We start from the raw sequence: 19,554 nt of genomic DNA on the forward strand, positions 1-19,554 counted from the left end.
TGGGGCTGGGGTTGTGGCTCTGTGGTAGAGTGCTTGCCTCACATGTGTGAGGCACTGGGTTCAATTCTCAGCACCACATACAAATAAATGAATAAAATAAAGGTCCATCAACACTAAAAAATATTCAGAAAAAAATTGGAGGACAAATACTACTTCATTTCAATACTTATTATAAAGCTACAAAAACAAAGTAGTATAATGTTGGCATAAGGACATATAAGTAGATTAATGGAACAGAATAGAGTTCAAGAATACCTCCACAAATATATAGACAACTGAATTGTTTTTGATTTTTTTTTTTTTGCATTACTGGGGGTTGAACCCAGGGGCCCAAGCATATGGGGCAAATAGTTCTACCACTGAGCTATATTCCAATTCTTAAATTTTATTTTGGGACAGGATATCACTAGGTTGCCCATATTAGCCTCAAACTTTGGATCCTGGCTCAGCTTCCCAACTACAGTGTGCCAGGTTAAATGACTTTTGTTTTCTTTTGTTCTTTGGCAGTACTGGGGATTGAACCCAGGGGCCCTCTACTACTGAGCTACATCTCAGTCTTTTTATTAGTTTGAAACAGGGTCTCACTAAGTTGCTAAGGCTAGCCTCTAACTTGCAATCTTCCTGTCTCAGCTTCCTGAGTCTCTGAGATTATAGTTATGCATCACTGTGCCCAGCTGGACAACTGATTTTTGACAAGGGAAATTCACTGGAGAAAGGACAATCTTTTCAACAAATGGAGTTGGAATATGGATATCCATATGCCAAAACACACACAAAAAAACTTTGATGGATACCTTATATGAAAGTCAACTCAAAATATATCATAGATCTAAATACAAAACCTAAAATGTTAAAACTTCTGGGAAAAATATAGAAGAGCTTTGTGATCTTGAGTTGACAAAGATTTCTTCTACGTGACACTAAAAGTACTGTACATAAAAGAACAAATTAACAAACTGGACTTCATAAAAATTCAACATTTGTTCTTAGGAAACACACTACTGAGAGATTGAAAATACAAGTCACAGACTGGGAGAAAATAATTGCAAATAACATATCCAACAAACAACTTGTTTCCAGAATACATAAAGGACTCAAATAACAATAACAAGAAAACAAATAGTCCAATAGAAAAGGAGGCAAATAATTTGAACAGATATTTCACCAAAGAAGATTCAAGATAGCAAATAAACACATGAAACATTGTTCAACCTCATTAGTCATTAGGGAAATGCAAATGGGAACCACAATGAGATGCTATTTTACACTAATAGAATGACTAAAATAAAAAAGTACGTGTGTGTGTGTGTGTATACACACGCACACACATCTCAAGTGTTGAAAATGGTGTGGAGAAACTGGAACTCTCAAAATCATCATGCTCATGGGGCTGGAGTAGTGGCTCAGTGGTAGAGCACTTGCCTAACATGTGTGAGGCCCTGGGTTCGATAGTCAGCACCACATAAAAATAAATAAAATTAAAAAAAAATCCATTGGGCTGGGGATGTGGCTCAAGCGGTAGAGCGCTCCCTGGCATGCGTGCGGCCCAGGTTCGATCCTCAGCACCACATACAAACAAAGACGTTGTGTCCACCGAGAACTAAAAAAATAAATATTAAAAAATTCTCTTTCTCTCTCTCTCTCTCTCTCTCTCTCTCTCTCTCTCTCTCAAAAAATCCATTGACAACATTTAAAAAAATCATCATGCTCAGCTAAAGAAGCTAGTCTAAAATAAGTATACATACTGTATGATATATATATGTAAATTTTAGTAAATGAAAACTGATCTCCAGTGATAGAAAGCAGGTCAGTGGTTGCCTGGTGATTAGAGGGAATTAATTACAAAGGAACCTGGGGAAACTTTTAAGAATAATAGATATTGCCATCTATCCCAGCTGGTGACATAATGCTGGGTTCACGAAATCTCACTATTCCAATAACTTAAGAAAACTGCAAAGAAAGCCTGCAAACACACAGAAGTACCTTTTCAAAATCCAGGACAGCTCTCTGACCTTAGAGGTCCGTGGAAAGAGAGAGAGCCAAAGTTATTGCGGGGTACAATAATTGTTCAGTATCTCTTGCTCAGGACTTAAGGGCGTGTATTTCCGGAGAGGCTCCCAACAAATAAATATGTTCAATATTTTGAATGTGTTGATATACACATATGGGTGTATACATATATGTGTCAAAATTTGTCACAGTATGTACTTTATTGTTTCAATTATTTATTTATTTTTTGGTGCCAGGTATTGAAACTGGGGGCACTTTAATCACTGAGCTACATCCCCAGTCCATTTTTTTATTTTGACACATGGTTTTGCTAAGTTGCCTAGGGCCTTCCTAAGTTACTGAGACTGTATGTGTGTGTGTGAACACGCACACACACATCTCAGGAGGATTGAAACTGTAATCCTCCTGCCTCAGCCTCCCAAGCTACTGAGATTATACACATGCACCACCATGACCCACACAATGTGTACTTCAAATGTGCAGTTTGTTGTATGTCAATTATACATCAATAAAACTAAAATATGAAAAAGAGGGAATAAATCTGATATCCATATCATCATAAAGGGGAGAATTTGGGTAGATATGGTCTTGTCATCAAATTTGGAAATATTAGAACCAAGGTGGTCCCCAGAAGCTTAAATGAAGATGTTATATCATATGCATGTACAAATATGTAACAATAAATCTCATCACTATTTACAAGTATAGTGCACCAATAAAAATGGGAAAAAGGAGGCTTGAACAAAGAAATTCAGGGTAAAACAAAATGAGAATTAAACTTCTAAAATTCATAGAGCATCCACACAACTCATTTCCCCCTGGAGGGTTGGTAAAGGAACTTAAGGCAGAGAAATGTTCCTAACATTTTAAGTTGTCAAAAAGGGCAGAAAGGACAATGATGATGTCTCATAGCATATTCCCAGTTGTCACTATCAGAGACAGATAAAGTCTGGGTTTATTTTTTCCTCTCATCAAGTGCTGTGTACATCCTGTGGGCATCTAAAACTCCACATGTCCCCGAAAGATCTCCTCTTGTCCCCAAACCCATTTCACTGCCTTTGTTTCTTAATTTGAGGAATGATACCACCTCTGCCAGACACTCATCAAGTCAAAGTCTATTGAATCCTCATTTTAAATATTTTTAAAATACCTTTATTTATTTATTTATTTATTTATTTGGTGCTGAGGATTGAACCCAGTGCCTCACATGTGCTAGGCAAGCACTCTGCCACTGAGCTACAACTGCAGCCCTTAAATCTCTCTTGATTCCCACCTACTCTATCATAGTTCTGATTCTGGCCCTCATCATTTCTTCTCTGGATAACTGCCATGGTTCTCTAGCTGGTGAATTTCCTTGGCACTGTGTGATCTTTTGAAATTGCTCATCTGACCAAGCTATTCTCCTTTCACCATTTTTGTACCTCCACATAATTTCTTTATCTGGATTGCATATTAGAATCACCTGAAGAATTTTAAAAATAGCAATATTTGGGAGTCAGCTCATAGGTCTTGATTTAATCAGTCTTGAGGGTGGCACAGGACATTTTTATGGTCTTGAAATGTGTGAATTTTAATAAGAAAATGAACAATCAGCCAAAAGCAGAAAAAAGCAGGGAGAGTGGGTCTCTTGTCTGATAGGAAAGAAGAGAATATTAACTTTGAGAGCACCTATATATTTCCTGCTTTGACACTGTGGGGCACAGAGCATTTTTTTCCAAAACTTTCCAGATAATTCTAATGTGCAGTTAGGGTTAAGAACCACTGTCCTTAAGCAATAATTCCCAAACTCCTTTGGATATCAGAATCCCATGGAGGGCTTATTAAAGCAGATCACTGATTTCTAACTCCAAGTTTCTGGCTCAATAGGATTGGGCTGGGCCCCAAGAATTTCCATCTCTAACAAGGTCCCAGTTGATGCTGATGCTGCTGCCTTTGGGACCACACTTTGAGAATCACTGCCCAGCCTCCACCGTAAAGCCTATACTTGCCATGGCCTGCCAAGCCCTTCACTGTCTGCTTCCTGTCTCTCCCACTTCATTTCCTACTGCTCTGTACATTACACCCTGTATCGCAGCTATAATAAAATCACTCAGTTCTCTCATTATACCATGCTATTTAGTGCCCCCATTGCTCTTGTAAAAGCAAAGTCCTTTGCTTAGAATATGTTCCCTCTACTCTGTATCTCTACACAGCAAACTTCCATTTATCTCATTGCGAGGAGCATGTGTTTATCACTTCCTCTGTGAAGCCTTCACTATCTCTCCCATGTGCAGTTGGCAAACTGCTTCCTGGGTGCCCTCATTGACAGTAAACCCCACCATTGTCATATTTATTTACACACAGACTAGCTTAAAGGAGCCAAGATAGTTCTTTTGTCATCTTTGATCGCCAATACCTAGGGTAGGGCCTGGAATAGAGTAAGCACTCAATGTTTTTGGGTGAAGTGAGTTGGGAATCATCTCCTTATCAGAGCATGGTATTGGAGGTTGAGGACCCCTGCAACCCAATGTGCTTGTTAGACCTTGCGATCCTGTGAAGGAGCCAGAGTTATTTGGGTTGATTGTTCCTGAAAACCAATGAGCTGCATGGTCAAAAAGACAGGACATTGAGCCACGGGCAGCTCAGGTCACCAGGCCAGTCAACTTCGCCATGGAGTACAATGGTAGTAGAAAAGAAAAGGGCCTTCAGAACTACCTGGAGGTTGAAAAAACTTACATAGTGACTTCACTGTGATGGCAGAACAGCCTGCCTGCTTGTTTATGTACTAGCTGTTTGTCTGTATCCCCAAGCCAGATTCTACCTGGATGTAAAGGTACTCGAAAGCAGCAGGATCCCGACGCAGCAGCTCCACGGGGTCTTTGGGAAAGAAGCTTATTCGGAACAGGCATTTCATTCCATGATAGTGTGTCCTCTGTACCACCTAAATCCCAGGGGTGAGAGGTGAAAGTAAGGATCTACAATGCTCGAGTAGTGGGCAGTCAGTTTGGTGGCTCCTTCAAGTGGGGCTTAGGGGAGAGTTAGGCTGTTGTTTCTCACTCTGTCTCCCACCTGGCAGATTCACATTCAGTAAACTTCGTCCAAGGTTTTGCTTTCCCCATATTCAGTTAGACATGGTCAACTGTAGTCTGAGAATATTAAATGGGAATTTCCAGAAATAAACAATTCATGTATATTCTTTCTTTCTTTCTTTATTTAGGGCAGTAGGAATTGAGCCCAGATGCAATTTAACCATTGAGCCAAATCCCCAGCCCTTTTCCTTGTTTGAGTCAGGATCTCACTAAGTTGCTTAGGGCCTAAGTTGTTGAGGCTAGTTTTGAACTTGCGATTCTCCTGCTTCAGCCTCCTCAATTGCTAGGATTATAGGCATATGCCACTGTTCCCAGCTTATTATTGTTTTTAATATCTTACTGTACTTAGTTTATAAATTAAACTTTATCATAGGTCTCTATGTATAGGAAAAAAAAACCAGAACATGTATGGTTCAGTACTATCTATGGCATCCACTTGGGGGGGGGGTCTTGGAATATATCCCCTGTGGATAAAGAGGTACTATTGTACCCTTAGAGGAAAGTAGAGCAAGGTCTTTTCTGCCCTTCTGACCCAAAGTGACTGCTATTTTAAAATCACTTATCTATTGCTTCTCAGCCTTTGGGCTAAGATTGCGTGTAAAATCATTTATTTAAGACATGGACTTTATCAACAATCAGGTCTAAGTGCTTAAACACTAGGTAGGAAGAGAGGGCTCTTGAGAACTTCTCAGGCTCTTTTCTTGCAGAGGGGCTCAGCTTCAAGCACAGTAACAGTTGCCAATTAGAGGTCAAATCAAATTGAATACCTATTTGGAGGTATAGATGAAACACTATACCTCCCAATATACTGTTAATGGTTGAAGCTGGGGATGGCTAATAGAGTTCACAATACTATATTCCTTCTACTTTTGTGTATGTTTGAAATTTTTCATAATAAAAAGTTTGAAACTTCTTTTGAAGTCTGGTTGTATTCAAAGTGCTGCTTGGGGAGGGGCTCTTAAACCTCCTCCAAGCCACTTACCCATGGCCTTGTCTTTCCTACTGCTGAGGCTCTTGTTTGGATCTGGCTGACAGCTGAGCTTGAAGAATTTTTCTTTCCAAGAACTCATTTGTGTGTGTGTGTGTGTGTATGTATGTATGTGTGAGATCTTGTTTTTTGTTTGGCTTTCATGTAGGCTTTTAGCCATGGAGTAGAATTTTTTCCCAATTGTCCTTCTCCAATTCTTTCTCATCCTACTTGGGAAACCTGTTTGCTACTCTGATAATTCTTGGTGCTTCATATTGGTAAAATCCCATCCAGAGTCCTAGATTTCTTCAGCCTTTTTTCTAAATGGTGTGGGCCAGGAAGATCACTTTTTCCTAGTCTACCTTGGAAGATAATATAGATGTCAGGGTGTCCATTCTTGGCCCTACTCAGCCAATTCCCAACTCTCACTTGATTCCATTTCCTGACTTTTCTATATCACAGCCTCATCTGAAAGGCCAATTTCTCTTCAGGAAGGAGAAAAATTTAACAGGTGGGCTTTCTGGGAGACAGAAGACTATTTGTCAGTTCAACATTCTGGGTGCCATGCAGTGAATCACTCTTCTCCCTAGAGACCAAGACTAATGAGCTTTCCTTAGGTCACAAAGGGCATTGCCCAAAGGCCCTCTGTGATGGGTAGTAACAAACTTAGGTATGAAATATGTCTTCTGGGAGCTGGCTGAGCATATCATTACGAATCTTCTAGGGAGGGAGTGCCTTGGGTCCTCTTCTCTAGTACAGGCCACATACAAAGCTACTGGGCCAAGATAAAGGAGTTACTTACATAAGCCAGGGGCTGCTTGTCTTGAAGAAGCAGGAACTTGTGACTTTGTTCTGGCCCAGCATATTCAAGAACAAGAGCAAAGTGCTCAATGTACCTCAGGGAGAGGCGGTCCTGTAATGTCACCATTACATCCTGTGGAAGAAAAAGAGCCATGAGAGGGTGATCTTTTTTGGCTTTAATTGACTCACAATCATGTGAGGAGGGGATTGAAAGCCAAGCACAGAAGTCCCATGGAGAAGGCTGAGACAGACACTAGCCTTTATTGTGGCCCAGGTACTGGGCTCCATGAAGGCTGCCCAGTGGCCTGGGCCCTGGAGAACACCACAGGTATAAGGGATGGAGGCAGGCATTCCAGAAACTCCCCAGGTGATGCATATGGCAAAAGAAGGTCATGTCCATCTCTCCTTCCTTCCTTTCCTTCCTCCCTTTCTCCTTCCATTTGACAAACTATTCCCTGAGTGCCAGGCACTGTGTTGGTTCTCCCCTTATCTCTCATAAGTCAGAATGCCCACTCGAGTTTGTGTGTCAGCTCTTTCCTTTAGGAATTAGCAAAAGCTACATTTCTATAATTTAAAAAAGTATACTATTTCCAGATTCATAATCTAATTCAAATGACTTCAGTTACTGGCAAAATGTTCATTTTTGACCATTGCTGGCTTTTAGAGACAATCAATTTAGCAACTTGAAAAATGTGTCCATGCAGAGGAACTATGTCACGTGTCTGGTTTACAGTCATAAATCTGACTACTTCTGGGCTCCGTCTGCTCTGCTGCCCTACTTTTAATACTAGGGCGTCTGGAAACATATTGGTGGGGGCTGTCCAAATGTCAGTTTGGAGACTTCTGCCATCTATTTGTTGTGACTTCAGCATATCCGCTGGGTTCCAGTGTGTGTGTTCAGCATCTCTCAGCCCCCAAAGCCTGGAAAGAAGCAGGCTTGGGAATGCAAAGCTACCTGACAGCCAGCAATGCCAAACAAGCCCTTCAGTGAACACAGAAAGGCGTTCAGCCATTTAAATAGTAGGCTGGAAATTGGTGGGTACTTGAGAGGATCTCTTTGTGTTATCCAAGTAGTCACAGAGGCACCAGTGTTGCTGGAGCTCTGGCAGGGACAGATGAGGTTTTCTTTGCAGTTCAGTTGCACTGGGATTGTGGACAGCCAAGCCAGCAATTGCCAACTGGTGTTACAAGTGTAATGGTCCCTGTGCCAGGCTGTCAATTCACCCAGGTACCTCTCTGGGACAAGTGGCTTGGCAGCCTGTCAAAGTTCCAATGAATAGCCAGTGCACCCTTACTGAAGTCAGAGTGAGACTGCAAGTGAGGAGAACACTGCTGTCCTGGAAGGCTGGGGCTATGGAGAAGCCATGGTAGCAGTGACATGTTGGGGGAAGAATACTCCGAGAAGCCTCCAAGGGGAAAGAGAGGGGGTAAACACTCCACTGTGGAGACAAGCTACAATGTGCATAGCAACCCATGAACAAACACCAGGGAAGATTTTGACTCAATAAGATATCCACATCTGGAGGAGTGGACATTCAGATACCCAGGGCTGCCCTAATTAGTTCTGCTTCACTCATCCCTCCCATATCCTGAGACCTTCAAGAGCTAAGAGACCATCCCATGACTTCCTAAGGAGTACATTTTGATCCTAATTCTCTGGGGGACCTGCCTAGGCCTAAGCCTTCCAAAGAAAGCTTTGATTCAATTAACATGGATTAAGTACTATAAATTGTACCCAAGATGCTACTGGAACTTTGAGAAGCACACTTCTTGATCTTTCATGGACTATCCCCTCGCCCTGGAGAACATTTAGTGTCTCTGACCTTCAGACACTAAACACTAGTGGCATGACAAATCATTGGGATAATACAAAACTTCCTTGGACATTTCCAAAAGCTTTCTAGGAATGTGTAGTTCTTACCCTACTGGAAAACTACTGGCAAGGCCCATTCCAGGCATCTGTTATCTCTTTTTTTGCAAACATTTACTGGCTCAGGGGCTTTTATATTTATAGGGTTGTCTTGGCCCCAGTGTGGGAACCATAGGTTATCTATGGGTCAAAGCAGGTTTTCTGGGTAGGTGCTATAGCTACATAGCAGTTTGGGCAGCATTGATTGCATTAAAACATTAATTCTGGGGATGATATTTTCTTTCTGGAAATAGTCTAGAAGAAGCAGAAAAGATATTTCTGTCCTATAGTAGAGTGAACCTTGGGGCAAATCATATCATGGCTTATACTCCTAGGCACTAAGAGAATCAGTAGGACTTTCTGATACCTGGCTGATCTGTTAACAATCACAGTTTTATTAATTGCTCTTCCTGTGTAAATAACAGCCAGGACTGAGGGTATAGCTCAGTGGTAGTGTGCTTGTCTAACATATGCAAGGCCCTGGGTTTGATCCCTAGAACTGAAAAAAAAAAAAAAAAGCCAAAGCAGTTGTGGCCAGACTTTTAAAATCTTGGTTTGGTGCTTAAGATGTGGTTGTTATTTAAAAAGCAAAGCATGGCTCAGCTAATTTCCCAAGAGACCGCATTTGTTTATTTCTGTGTGTAAACTTGTGTAGGTGTTATTGTATCAATATAAATTGCTTTTGCTTTATAAATGGCTTAATGATCTTCACACTCCTTAGTTCCTAAGAGTCCTGAATGACCCTGTGTTACATGAAAATAAAGCAGGTGACAAGCAGATGTGTACCCATGTGCCCACACACATTTTGACAATTATAGTCCACAATTGAGCATGCAAATTTCTGCCATCAGCCATATCTGAAGACTATGCATTTTTGCAGCTTTGTGTTCATAAGCATCGGGAGCTCAAAGGCCACCTTGCTCCAGCAGTAGCAGCATGTGCAGTCTCAGAGGAATGCGAGACAAACAGCTGTGTGTCCTCTGTAGAGGGCAATGTTGACCCAGGAGAGGAGACTCTGAAGGTACCTTAACAGTGGTCCGGCCATCAAATGTGAATGACTTGATCTGCCCGTTCTCTAAGAAAACCTTCAGGACGTTGGGGATGAGGAGGAGAGCTTCCTTCTTCATCATTTTCTAAGAACAGGTAAGGAAAAGTCAAGGAGAAGGCTCATTTAGAAGAAGGGGGAAGCCAGCGAAGGGTATGGAAAGGAAGGGACAGAAGGTTAAGGAGACAGAGAGTCAAAGGGACGGCAGGGCAGAGACAGAGAAAAAAGATCAACAATAATGTTATGTGGAGACAGAGGCAAATTCCCTAAAGACATTGGAAAATATCAAAAGTACATCTCTCATATGACATCACAGTGCACTTGCATTCTCCTGTGATTCAAAGTGTGGCAGCTTTGGGCAGTGCTTGGCCCATTTGAGACCACTGTATACAATCTGAAGACTTCCTTTGGAGCCCAGCTTACTCACCTCAGCTTATCACCTATACCTCCATTTCCACCAGGTCCTTCACAAGCCAAGACCGCTTCCTAGTCTGTGCCTTTGCTTTACTGTTTCTGCCCTTCTATGGCATCCTTATCCCTCTCTGACCTGGCCCCTGCCTACCTCTCTGGAGTCATGTCTTACCATTCTTGATATCTTCATCTTTAATAATTCTTTGTCCTTCAGGGACTATCTTGCTTCCTACAGGATACTCAGCAACTCTGACCTTGAGACACTAAATGACAATAGCATGAAAAGTCAGTGGGATGATACAAAACATCCCCATATGGTTCCAAAGCTCTTGGAGGGTGGGCAGTACTGATGTTGATAAGAACCACTGGCAAGGCCCCTTTTCAAACATCTGATAACTAAATAGCGACAGTTTTCCTGGTCCAGTGTTTTCTTTATTTATAGAGTGGTGCATGCTAATTTCTCAATAAAAATTCATTAAATAAAAGCTATTCATTCTGCTTTCCTCTTTTCCTTCTTGGAAAACTCCTATTCATCCTTCAAAACCCACCTTAAATATGTATTCTATAAAGACTTGGTCCAATATCATCATATACTTGAACCTTGTCTCCCCATATGTTCCTATAGCAACCTATACATACCTTTCTCAGTGTCTGCATACACACACACACTCACACACATGGTTTCTCTAATAATCCACATGTACCATAATATATGTATGTATATTCAAATATATATATATGAAATTAGAAGTGGGCTAGGAGTTGATTCAATCATTCCATAAGTGCTCATTTTTTGTGTGTGTGGTGGTGTTGGGGATTGAACCCATGGCTTTGCATATACTAAGCAAGTTATTTACCTCTGAGCCACATCCCCAGTCCAATAAGTGCTCATATTTTTGAAGACTATTTGTCTTTCATAATCAAACAGTAAACTCAGAGTACAATCACCATGTCTGTTCATCTTTGTAATTCCAACACTGAACTGGGTTCCTGGCACACGCTTGGTTCTTAACAAAATGGCTGCTAAATGAATGAGCAGTAGGTACTTACTTGAATAATTAGACTCATCAAGAGGATCTAACCATTTCTCTGGGCCAGCATCATCAGTTTTCTATAGAAACCCACAGGCTGAATAGATGGCCAGACTTCTTGATTCAGAGGGCATTCACTAAGCCTCTCCTCTCTATCAGCCCTATGCTAAATCCCCAGGATGGTGACAGCAAAAATGGAGGACTTGAGTCCTGCCTGACACTATTGTTATAGTGACCCAACATTCACATACTTTATGAAACCAAAACAAACCAATAGCATAAAATGGTTAAGGTTTCCAAATAAGCTGCATTGGGTTTTGATTCTCAAGGAGATGGTAGATGTGGATTATTAGAGAAACCAGATGAGAACAGTGATTGGTCACAGACAAAGCATTTCCACAGAAATAAATAAGTTCTCTGGACTTGGAGTACTGGCTGGCAGTGGTGGGAGTCAAGAGTCAAGTGTGTCTGGGGTCAAGCCAAGGTGGGCGGTGATGGGATATAAAGTTGGAAAAGTGTGACTCCCTGATCCTGAGATGACTCTCTCCTGCCAAGCCCAGAGGCCCCGGAGCCCCAGGCTGATGACGCTCAGTGGTGGCAGGTTTTATTTAGCACACTGGGTTGGACTCAGATAATTACTTAATTGATTTTGCTTAAAAATAGAGTTGACAAGAAACGCCCACAGGATTTATTTTTGCTCTGGCTGCTTAATAAAGCCTTGGAACACAAGGGGAAAGAGATGATAGGACAGCCCGGAATCACCTGGACTTGGACTCACCCAGGTCCCAACAGGCTGCTATGGTCCACACCAGTGGCAGTGGTGCAGTGGGCATTGTTATGACTTTACATGATTTCCTGAACATAGAGAGAACTAGAAGACTGATGTGCGTACCTCTCCAGATAGGAGTCTCAAACCACACTTGGTGGCCTGTCCAAGAGAAAGAGAATTAACTCTGGATTGGTTGTAGCTACTACTGTGCATTCAGGTTGGGCTGGAGTGAGGTCTTGATTCTACCTGTGGCCTACCTGGGAGGTATGGAGAAGGGAGTCATAGTGGAGGAAAGACAGCGGAGAAGGGAAAGAGGAAGGGAAAAGGAGAGAAGGAAGAGAAAAGGAGGAGAAGGGAGGTCTTTGAGGGAGTTCTGTACTGGATGTCCTGGTCTCAGTTGATTCCTCTGTAATGTTGAGAAAGGATAGTCCATACTTTCCAGATTCAAGTCATATGTACTTGGGGTATCCAAGGATTCAAGACACACATGTCCCCTTGGTGAGTTGGACCTCAGGATCTGCTTCACCCTATCTGCAGGAGCTCCCCCTTCTCCCTCTTCTCTCTGTGAACCAACTCCTGTTACTCTTCAATCTTTTCTTCCAAGATTGAGATGGATCTCATCTACCAATTATTCAAATAGCTTGTCAGTGGGGTCTGTTGTTTTTTCCAGCCTTTTTCATACAGGGATAGAGGAGGGCACGTGCTAGGTTTGGAGATGAGTATTAGGGAAATGGAGATGGAAGACAACTGTGTCCTCTATCCTTTCTTCTGAGTGGCTTTAAAGAAGCGCCTGGCATTCTGCTATTTTCCTGCTCATTTTCCTGCTTGTTCTGGGCTTGCTATCTTCTCTCAACAATTGCAGCTGTGCCTCAGTACATAAATGCTAAGGGCCCCTGACAGCTCAGCCTGTCACTGCCTACAAAAGCATACAAGAGCCTGCTAGCTCCAGTTATCCCTATCCACTGGGATGTCACCAACTTCCACAGATTCCTAGGGGACTTTGGCCGGGATCCATGACGGCTGGACACACATCTTTTTGCTCTCCATTCACCTCTTCTCATCTGAAGCAGACAGCTGACTGCCTGTAAACATCACAATGCAGTGAGAAACACTGTGGGCTGGCCAGTACCCCCCAGATCAGCAGCTGCATGACATGGGCTGTCAAATATTACTGCTTTTCAATATGCTACTGCCCAGCAATGGGTTCTCTATTGTCTCAACTGAGTTGCTTGTCCCCCAACACTACTGAGAGGTATCCAGTGCCAGGGATCAGTTATTTACTTTGCATCCCTTGTGGGGCTGGGAACACAGCAAGTGCCTAATAAAAACCTCATGATTTAAGAAGAGCCTGAATTATTTCCTTTTGGCAGATTTGCCCATCGCCACAGTCTTCTCCAGTCAAGATGTGGAGTTGCAGGAGCACTTCAATGTGAAGAGAGCTCAATTTCACCAGCTGCTTGTTCTCTGGATCTTCAGAAAATCATTACTTCCTTCCTGCTTCTATCAAGTAGCCAAAAGATGTTTATGGAGCACTTGCTCTGAGTGAAAGCTATTGTACTAGGGACAGAAATTTCTCTGAGCACCAAGAGCATCCTGAGTGAATCAATATATGATTCTTCTCCAATGCCTAGGGCCTCTCTTCTTTCCACTCACTATCCACTCACTCACAGCACCAGGATCCTCCCGCTCCGACCCCTTCTGAATGCCATCCACTGAGAGGAGCCCCAGAGCGAGACTTTGACAGCCAAGATGACTCTGGCCAAGGGCTGAGAATAGGGAGTTGAGACTATACTTACTGCGTCTATTTCTCCAACTGCCACCTGCTCAGAAAATCGGACCTTCACAGGATTGGACCTCAGCTTGGCCTTCTTCGCAGCACTGATGAAGGCAGATTTGGGGGACTGGAAAAATAACACAGAGAGCTGGTATGTTCTCCATCCCTGGGAGAAACTTGACTTTGTCACATCATAGTTAAGATGTTTTAGTACAGTTGCACTTTGCCTTACTGATCATGAAATCAATAAATAAGTATTGATTACCTACTAGGTGCAAGGAATCTGCTAAGGATCATCTCTCTATGTGATTGGTGAGTGGTGCAAAAGCTGAGCATGAATCCAAATTTGGGTAAATTGAATCCCATTATTAATGCTCTAAGCCTAGGGGAGTTTGCAAAAATTCTTTAGTAATAACATATATTGAATTTTTATATATTTGGTTTCCTTAATATGGGATATGCCTAAATGGTGGATTTTATTACATCTGAATACAAGCTTCCCAAAGGAGTTACAGAAATGAACATATTCATTTCACAGCTATGCCCTGCCCCTAGGAAGGAGGCGCATAACAAATATTTTTTAGATGTGGGAGAAAGGAGATTCAGCACTCCAAAATGACTCATCTAGTTTCCACACTACTCAGGAATAGAGATTTGAGAGATTTAACCCAGGTCTCCTGGATTTCTACTTCTGGGTTCTACCATTTTGTTTATCCAATTTTGTAAGAAATGCTCAAAGAATCAGCTAAGTTCTGTAGTTCTAGAAAACTCTCCCAAAAATTCAGCAGGAAGTATGATCAAGAAACACTTGAAATTACAGCCAGACCTCCATATCCACAGGTTCTGCATCCTTGGATTCAACCAACCACAGATCAAAAATATTTGAAAAAATTGCATTTACTCTGAACATTTACAGATCTTTTTCTTGTCTTTACTCCCTAAATAATACAGTATAACAACTACTTATTAAACACTTACATTGTGTTTGGTATTATAAGTAATCTAAAGATGATTTAAAGTATACAGGAGGATGTGGGTAGATTATATAAAAATACCATGCAATTTTATATAAGGAAATTGAGCACACAAGGATTGGGTATCCATGTGGGGAGGTTGGGGGGGGGGTGTCTAGGAACCAATGCACCATGAATACCAAGGTGATTTTTAGATCCCAGACAATCTAGCAGCCAGGAAACACAAGTGGAAGGGCATCCTCATGTCTTTATGGACATTTATTCATTTGACAAATTTAGGAAGGTCCTACTATGTATGTACCCCAGACACTGTTGAACAACAACAACAAAAACTTCCTGGCCTTATGGAGTGTCCATTCCATCAGGGCCAGACAGATGAAGAACAAGTGTCTTGAAGGTAGCAAATAAGGACTATAGTAGTCTCCCCTTATTCATAGTTTCAATTTCTGCCACTTCAGTTCCCCATGGTCAAACTCAATTTGAAAATACTAAATGGAAAATTCCAGGAATAATTCACATGTTATAAATATATTGTTACTCTTGTTCTATGATTAGTTATTGTTGTTAACCTTGTACAGTGCCTAATTTATAAATTTAGCTTATCATAGATGTATAGGAAAATAGTATATTTATAGTTCAGTACTATTCACTGTTCTTGGTATCCACTGAGGAGAGTCTTGGAACATATTCCCTGCAGATGGGGGGTGCTACTATATGAAGAAAACTAAAGCATGGTAATGAACTACACAAGAGAATGTGTAAGAGAGGATGGGAGTGGTAGGGGTGTTACTTTAGCAATTTTGAAGCCTATAATACATTATTATTAACTAGTCACCCTGCTGTGCAATAGATCTCAAATAGATCTTCAATGTGAACAGAGCTCCTGATACTTCGTATTTGAACAGCATCTCTCTGTTGCCTCCTTTTGCCCCAGCATCTGGTAAGCACCGTCTGCTCTGCTTCTATGAGTGTGATGTTTTCAGATCTCACATATAAGTGAGATCATGCTCAGACAAGCAGCTGGGAGCTGGGTCATGTAGGGTCTTGTAAGCCCGGGTGAGAACTTCAGATTTCACTCCAATGGCCAGTTTTGAGCAGACAGTGTCTGATGTGCATTTTAAAAGATGTCTCTGGCTTCCATGTGGAAAATAGAGTGTGTGTATTTGGAAGGGTGGGGCAGTGACAGTGTAGGAAGACCAGTTAGGCATGTCACACTGCAATATTGTAACTGTATTTGTAATACAATTAAAATATGATGGTAGCTTGGCTGGAATGGTTAATAATGGAGATGATGAAAAGTGGGCTATTTCAGGATATAGTTTGAACACTAAGCCAAGATCATATGTTGATGGGGTGGATATGGGGTGTGAGAGAGAGAGGAGTCAACTAGAAGAATGGGGTTTCCATTTCCTGAGATAAAGACTAGGGGCAAATCAGGTTTGGAGCCACTTCAAACCCCTTCCCCCAAGGGCCTTGCCATGGAGAGACTGTGAGTCCTACAATTAGGAATTTCTTTGTTATGGCCCTTGCAAGGGTCTCTGTCAGCTGGAAAGACAATATATTAAGCTATTATATGCCATTTACACTGTGGTTGGGATTCATTTGCCAAATCAGCCATAGGAGGGCAGGGCCATAAGATAAAGACACACCAGAAACAAAGGTCCTTATCTGGTCATGGGCCTCTGGCCCAGCTCTGGTTGGAACCAGCAATCTCATTCCATACAGAGGGCAGATTACAAAAAGCCACTTGTTCTACCTGAGTCCAGCAGGAACTTGAGCAGTGAGTCTTGGTCCTGGCTGCACAGTAGAAATGCTTAGAACTTTTAAAATTTCCAGGGTCCAGGTCCCACCCCAGACCAATTACATCAGAAGTCCTGGTGTTGGTCAGGCACAGTAACACATACCTGTAATCCCAGCAACCCCGGAGGCTGAGGCAGGAGGTTTGCAAGTTTGAGGTCAGCCTCAGAAATTGAGCAAGGCCCTAAGCAACTTAGTGACACCCTGTCTCAAAATAAAAAGAGCAGGGAGCTGCTTGGTGGTGCATGCCTGTAATCCCAGTGACTCAAGAGGCTCAGGCAGGAGGATTGCAAGGTCAAAGGCAGCTCAGCAACTTAGTGATGCCCTGTGTCAAAATAAAAAAAAGGGGGGGGCTAGGGATCTCACTCAGTGGTTAAACACTGTTGGGTTCAATCGCCAGTACCAAAACAAACAAACAAACAGCTGGGGTTGAGGCCAAAGCATCAGTATTATTTTTTAAAGCTTCTGATGATGTCAAGGTGCAGCTAAGACTGAGAACTGCTGAGCTAAAGGAACCTTAGACTTATCCTGAGCCATGGAGGCAATTTGTTGGCAGCTGACGATATAGCGCAATGAAATCCAGGGCTGGAGATGGTTGTAGAGAGTGATTACAGTATCGATTGTTCATGGAGTCAATAAATGCCTTTGTGTGTTGCACAGCCAGGTGCTCAAATCCAGGGTGGGGGCTGCAGGCTGATGCAGAAGTAAAGGGAAGGGGCAAGACAGAAATATCTGTAGTTCTGCTTAACCAGTGCTGTTTGACTCCATCTCCACAGTCACCCGACTTCCCACCAAGGTGCCACAGACAATTGGTGGGTGGAATCTTTGTTGTACCTGACAGCCACCCTCTCGCTTCTCTGTGATCATCTGCCATCAGATGGCTCCATGGCATAGTGTGGAGCAAGGCATCTCTAGAGACCTAAATGGGTTGTGCAGTACACTCTTCATCTAATTTTTTTTTAGTTGTAGATGGACACAATGGCTTTATTTTATTTATTTATTTATATGTGGTGCTGAGGATCAAACCCAGGGCTTCACCTTCAGTGGTAGAGGCAAGCACTCTACTACTGAGCTACAACCCCAGCACCCTACCCTTCATTTTTATATGTGAAACAGAGGCCTAGGAAGAAGGTATGGTTCATCCAAAGTACCAAAATAATTGAAGAGCAGAGCTGAAATTAGAACCCGGAGTTCTTGAACCTTGGATTAGTGATTGTCTCCCCACAGCAGGCTGAAGCTGGAAGTCTATTCCTTATCTTTCATCCACTGATTCTGGTTGCACCTTGGTCTGATTTAATGATTTCGAACAGATGAAGAACTCCAACTGGTATCCTTTTATGTATTTCCCCACAGTGGAGGGGAACAGCATTTTTGTTCATCCTCCCCCAAATCCTAAATTAAATTCTGTCCTGGAGATGTTTTGTTTCAATCACTATAAAGTGATAGATTCAGATATTTACAGGAGCAAAACCACAAAGGAGGAAGTGGAATTGCCAATATTTTCAGGGATTATAATCATTTCTGGTGTCTGTTTCAGAGCTATTTTTAGCTTGTTTATGCCTCATTCCTCATTGACCCTTGTCTTGTTGGTCTCTAAGACACCATCATATTCTCAGTCTTCAGCCTCGATTGCTAATGGTGACTCACACATTGCCAGCCGGTCTCTGCTAGATGTCACGGAGTCATGTCTAGCCTTATGCTTAGACACACAGGTGGGGCCTGTCTTACTGGGGGACATAAGGCAGCTCTCAAAGGTCTCCCTGTCCTGAAGCATCGTCAAAGCTCAGTTGTGGGGCCTGAAATTCTTAATACTAGGATCACTCTTTTGAATTAAAATATTGAGAATTGGGAAAGCCCAGGTCAAAATGCAAATGAGATATCAGGGAAGGGTGACAAACACTTCAGGTCCCAGCAAATGGCTGGACTGCATGGGCCAAAACTTGCCCAATTATCTGTTTTTGTAAAGAAAGCTGTAATTGGAACACGGCAGGCTGTGACCTTCACTTATATATTGACTGAGGTTGCTTTGGGGTTACCTCCATTGGTCTGAAAAGTCAAAAATATTTACCATATGTCCCTTTATGAAAAGTTGCTGACCCCTGCACTAACTTATTAGTAATGTGCTAATCCACTGCTTCTAAAACTTGCCCAAAGAATCAAATCACTGGGGAGTGTTTGTTAAAATACAGAAGCCTAGGCCCAAATCAGACTTAAAAAGGCAGAATCCCTGAGAGAGTGGGGCCCAGGAATCTATATTGGTGAAGATGTCCTAACCCATTAAGCACAGATTAATTGAGTGTCTTAAAGCTGGGACATCTGAGCTCTTCACTGACCCTATTTTCCTCCAAGCAGCTGGGAGTCTCATTTTGCAACAGGCACCCTTTCTGGCTAAAATGAATTTTGGCTTGAAACACAGGAGTAGAATTGCTAAGTACCTCTGGGGCCACTGCAAGCCCCTTGAAGCAAATATGAAGCCAGCAGCTAGGTGGAATAAGGAATTGGAGAGAGAGCCTGCCTCTCCCTCAGGGATGAATTTAGCAGCTGGTGATTCTTTGACCATTTTTTTTTAATTTGGTGGCTCTATTAGTACAGATTTCAGAGCTGTGATCATTCATATCTTGGCCAAAGTCAGGTATATGGTCAAACCTTTTCATGCAAGATAGGAACCCACTTTCTTAAAGTTTTATTTTTATTAATACATAATAATTGTACATATTTATGGGGTACAATTTGATGTTTTAACATGTTTTGTTTTAGTCAGCTATTTACTGCTGTGACTGAAGGATCCAACCAGCACAGGTTTATTTAGGGGCTCACAGTTTCAGAGGTCTCAATCCATAGACAGCAGTCTCCATTCCTTGGGGCTTGAGGTGAGGCTAAGCATCATGGTGAGAGAGTGTGGCGGAGGGAAGCAGCTCACAGCATGGTGATCAAGAAGCAGAGAGTCTCCACTTGCAAGATACAAATATATACCCCAAAGCCATGCCCTAATTCCTAC

General features: G+C 42.2%; 1 protein-coding gene across 1 annotated transcript in view; it reads right to left on the reverse strand.

Moving 5' to 3' along the window:
* The window catches only part of Frmpd3 (FERM and PDZ domain containing 3), a 68,407-nt gene that overhangs the window by 33,502 nt on the left and 15,351 nt on the right, over nt 1-19,554 (reverse strand). The window contains exons 4-7 of the mRNA XM_026402639.2: nt 13,808-13,912; nt 9,781-9,888; nt 6,848-6,979; nt 4,811-4,930 (exon numbers count right to left, since the gene is read on the reverse strand). Of these exons, the coding sequence (XP_026258424.1) occupies nt 4,811-4,930; nt 6,848-6,979; nt 9,781-9,888; nt 13,808-13,912 (465 nt within the window). The remainder of the gene's footprint in view (nt 1-4,810; nt 4,931-6,847; nt 6,980-9,780; nt 9,889-13,807; nt 13,913-19,554) is intronic.

The sequence above is a fragment of the Urocitellus parryii genome, chromosome X, assembly GCF_045843805.1.
Source record: "Urocitellus parryii isolate mUroPar1 chromosome X, mUroPar1.hap1, whole genome shotgun sequence".
In the NCBI taxonomy this organism is placed as follows: Eukaryota; Metazoa; Chordata; class Mammalia; order Rodentia; family Sciuridae; genus Urocitellus; species Urocitellus parryii.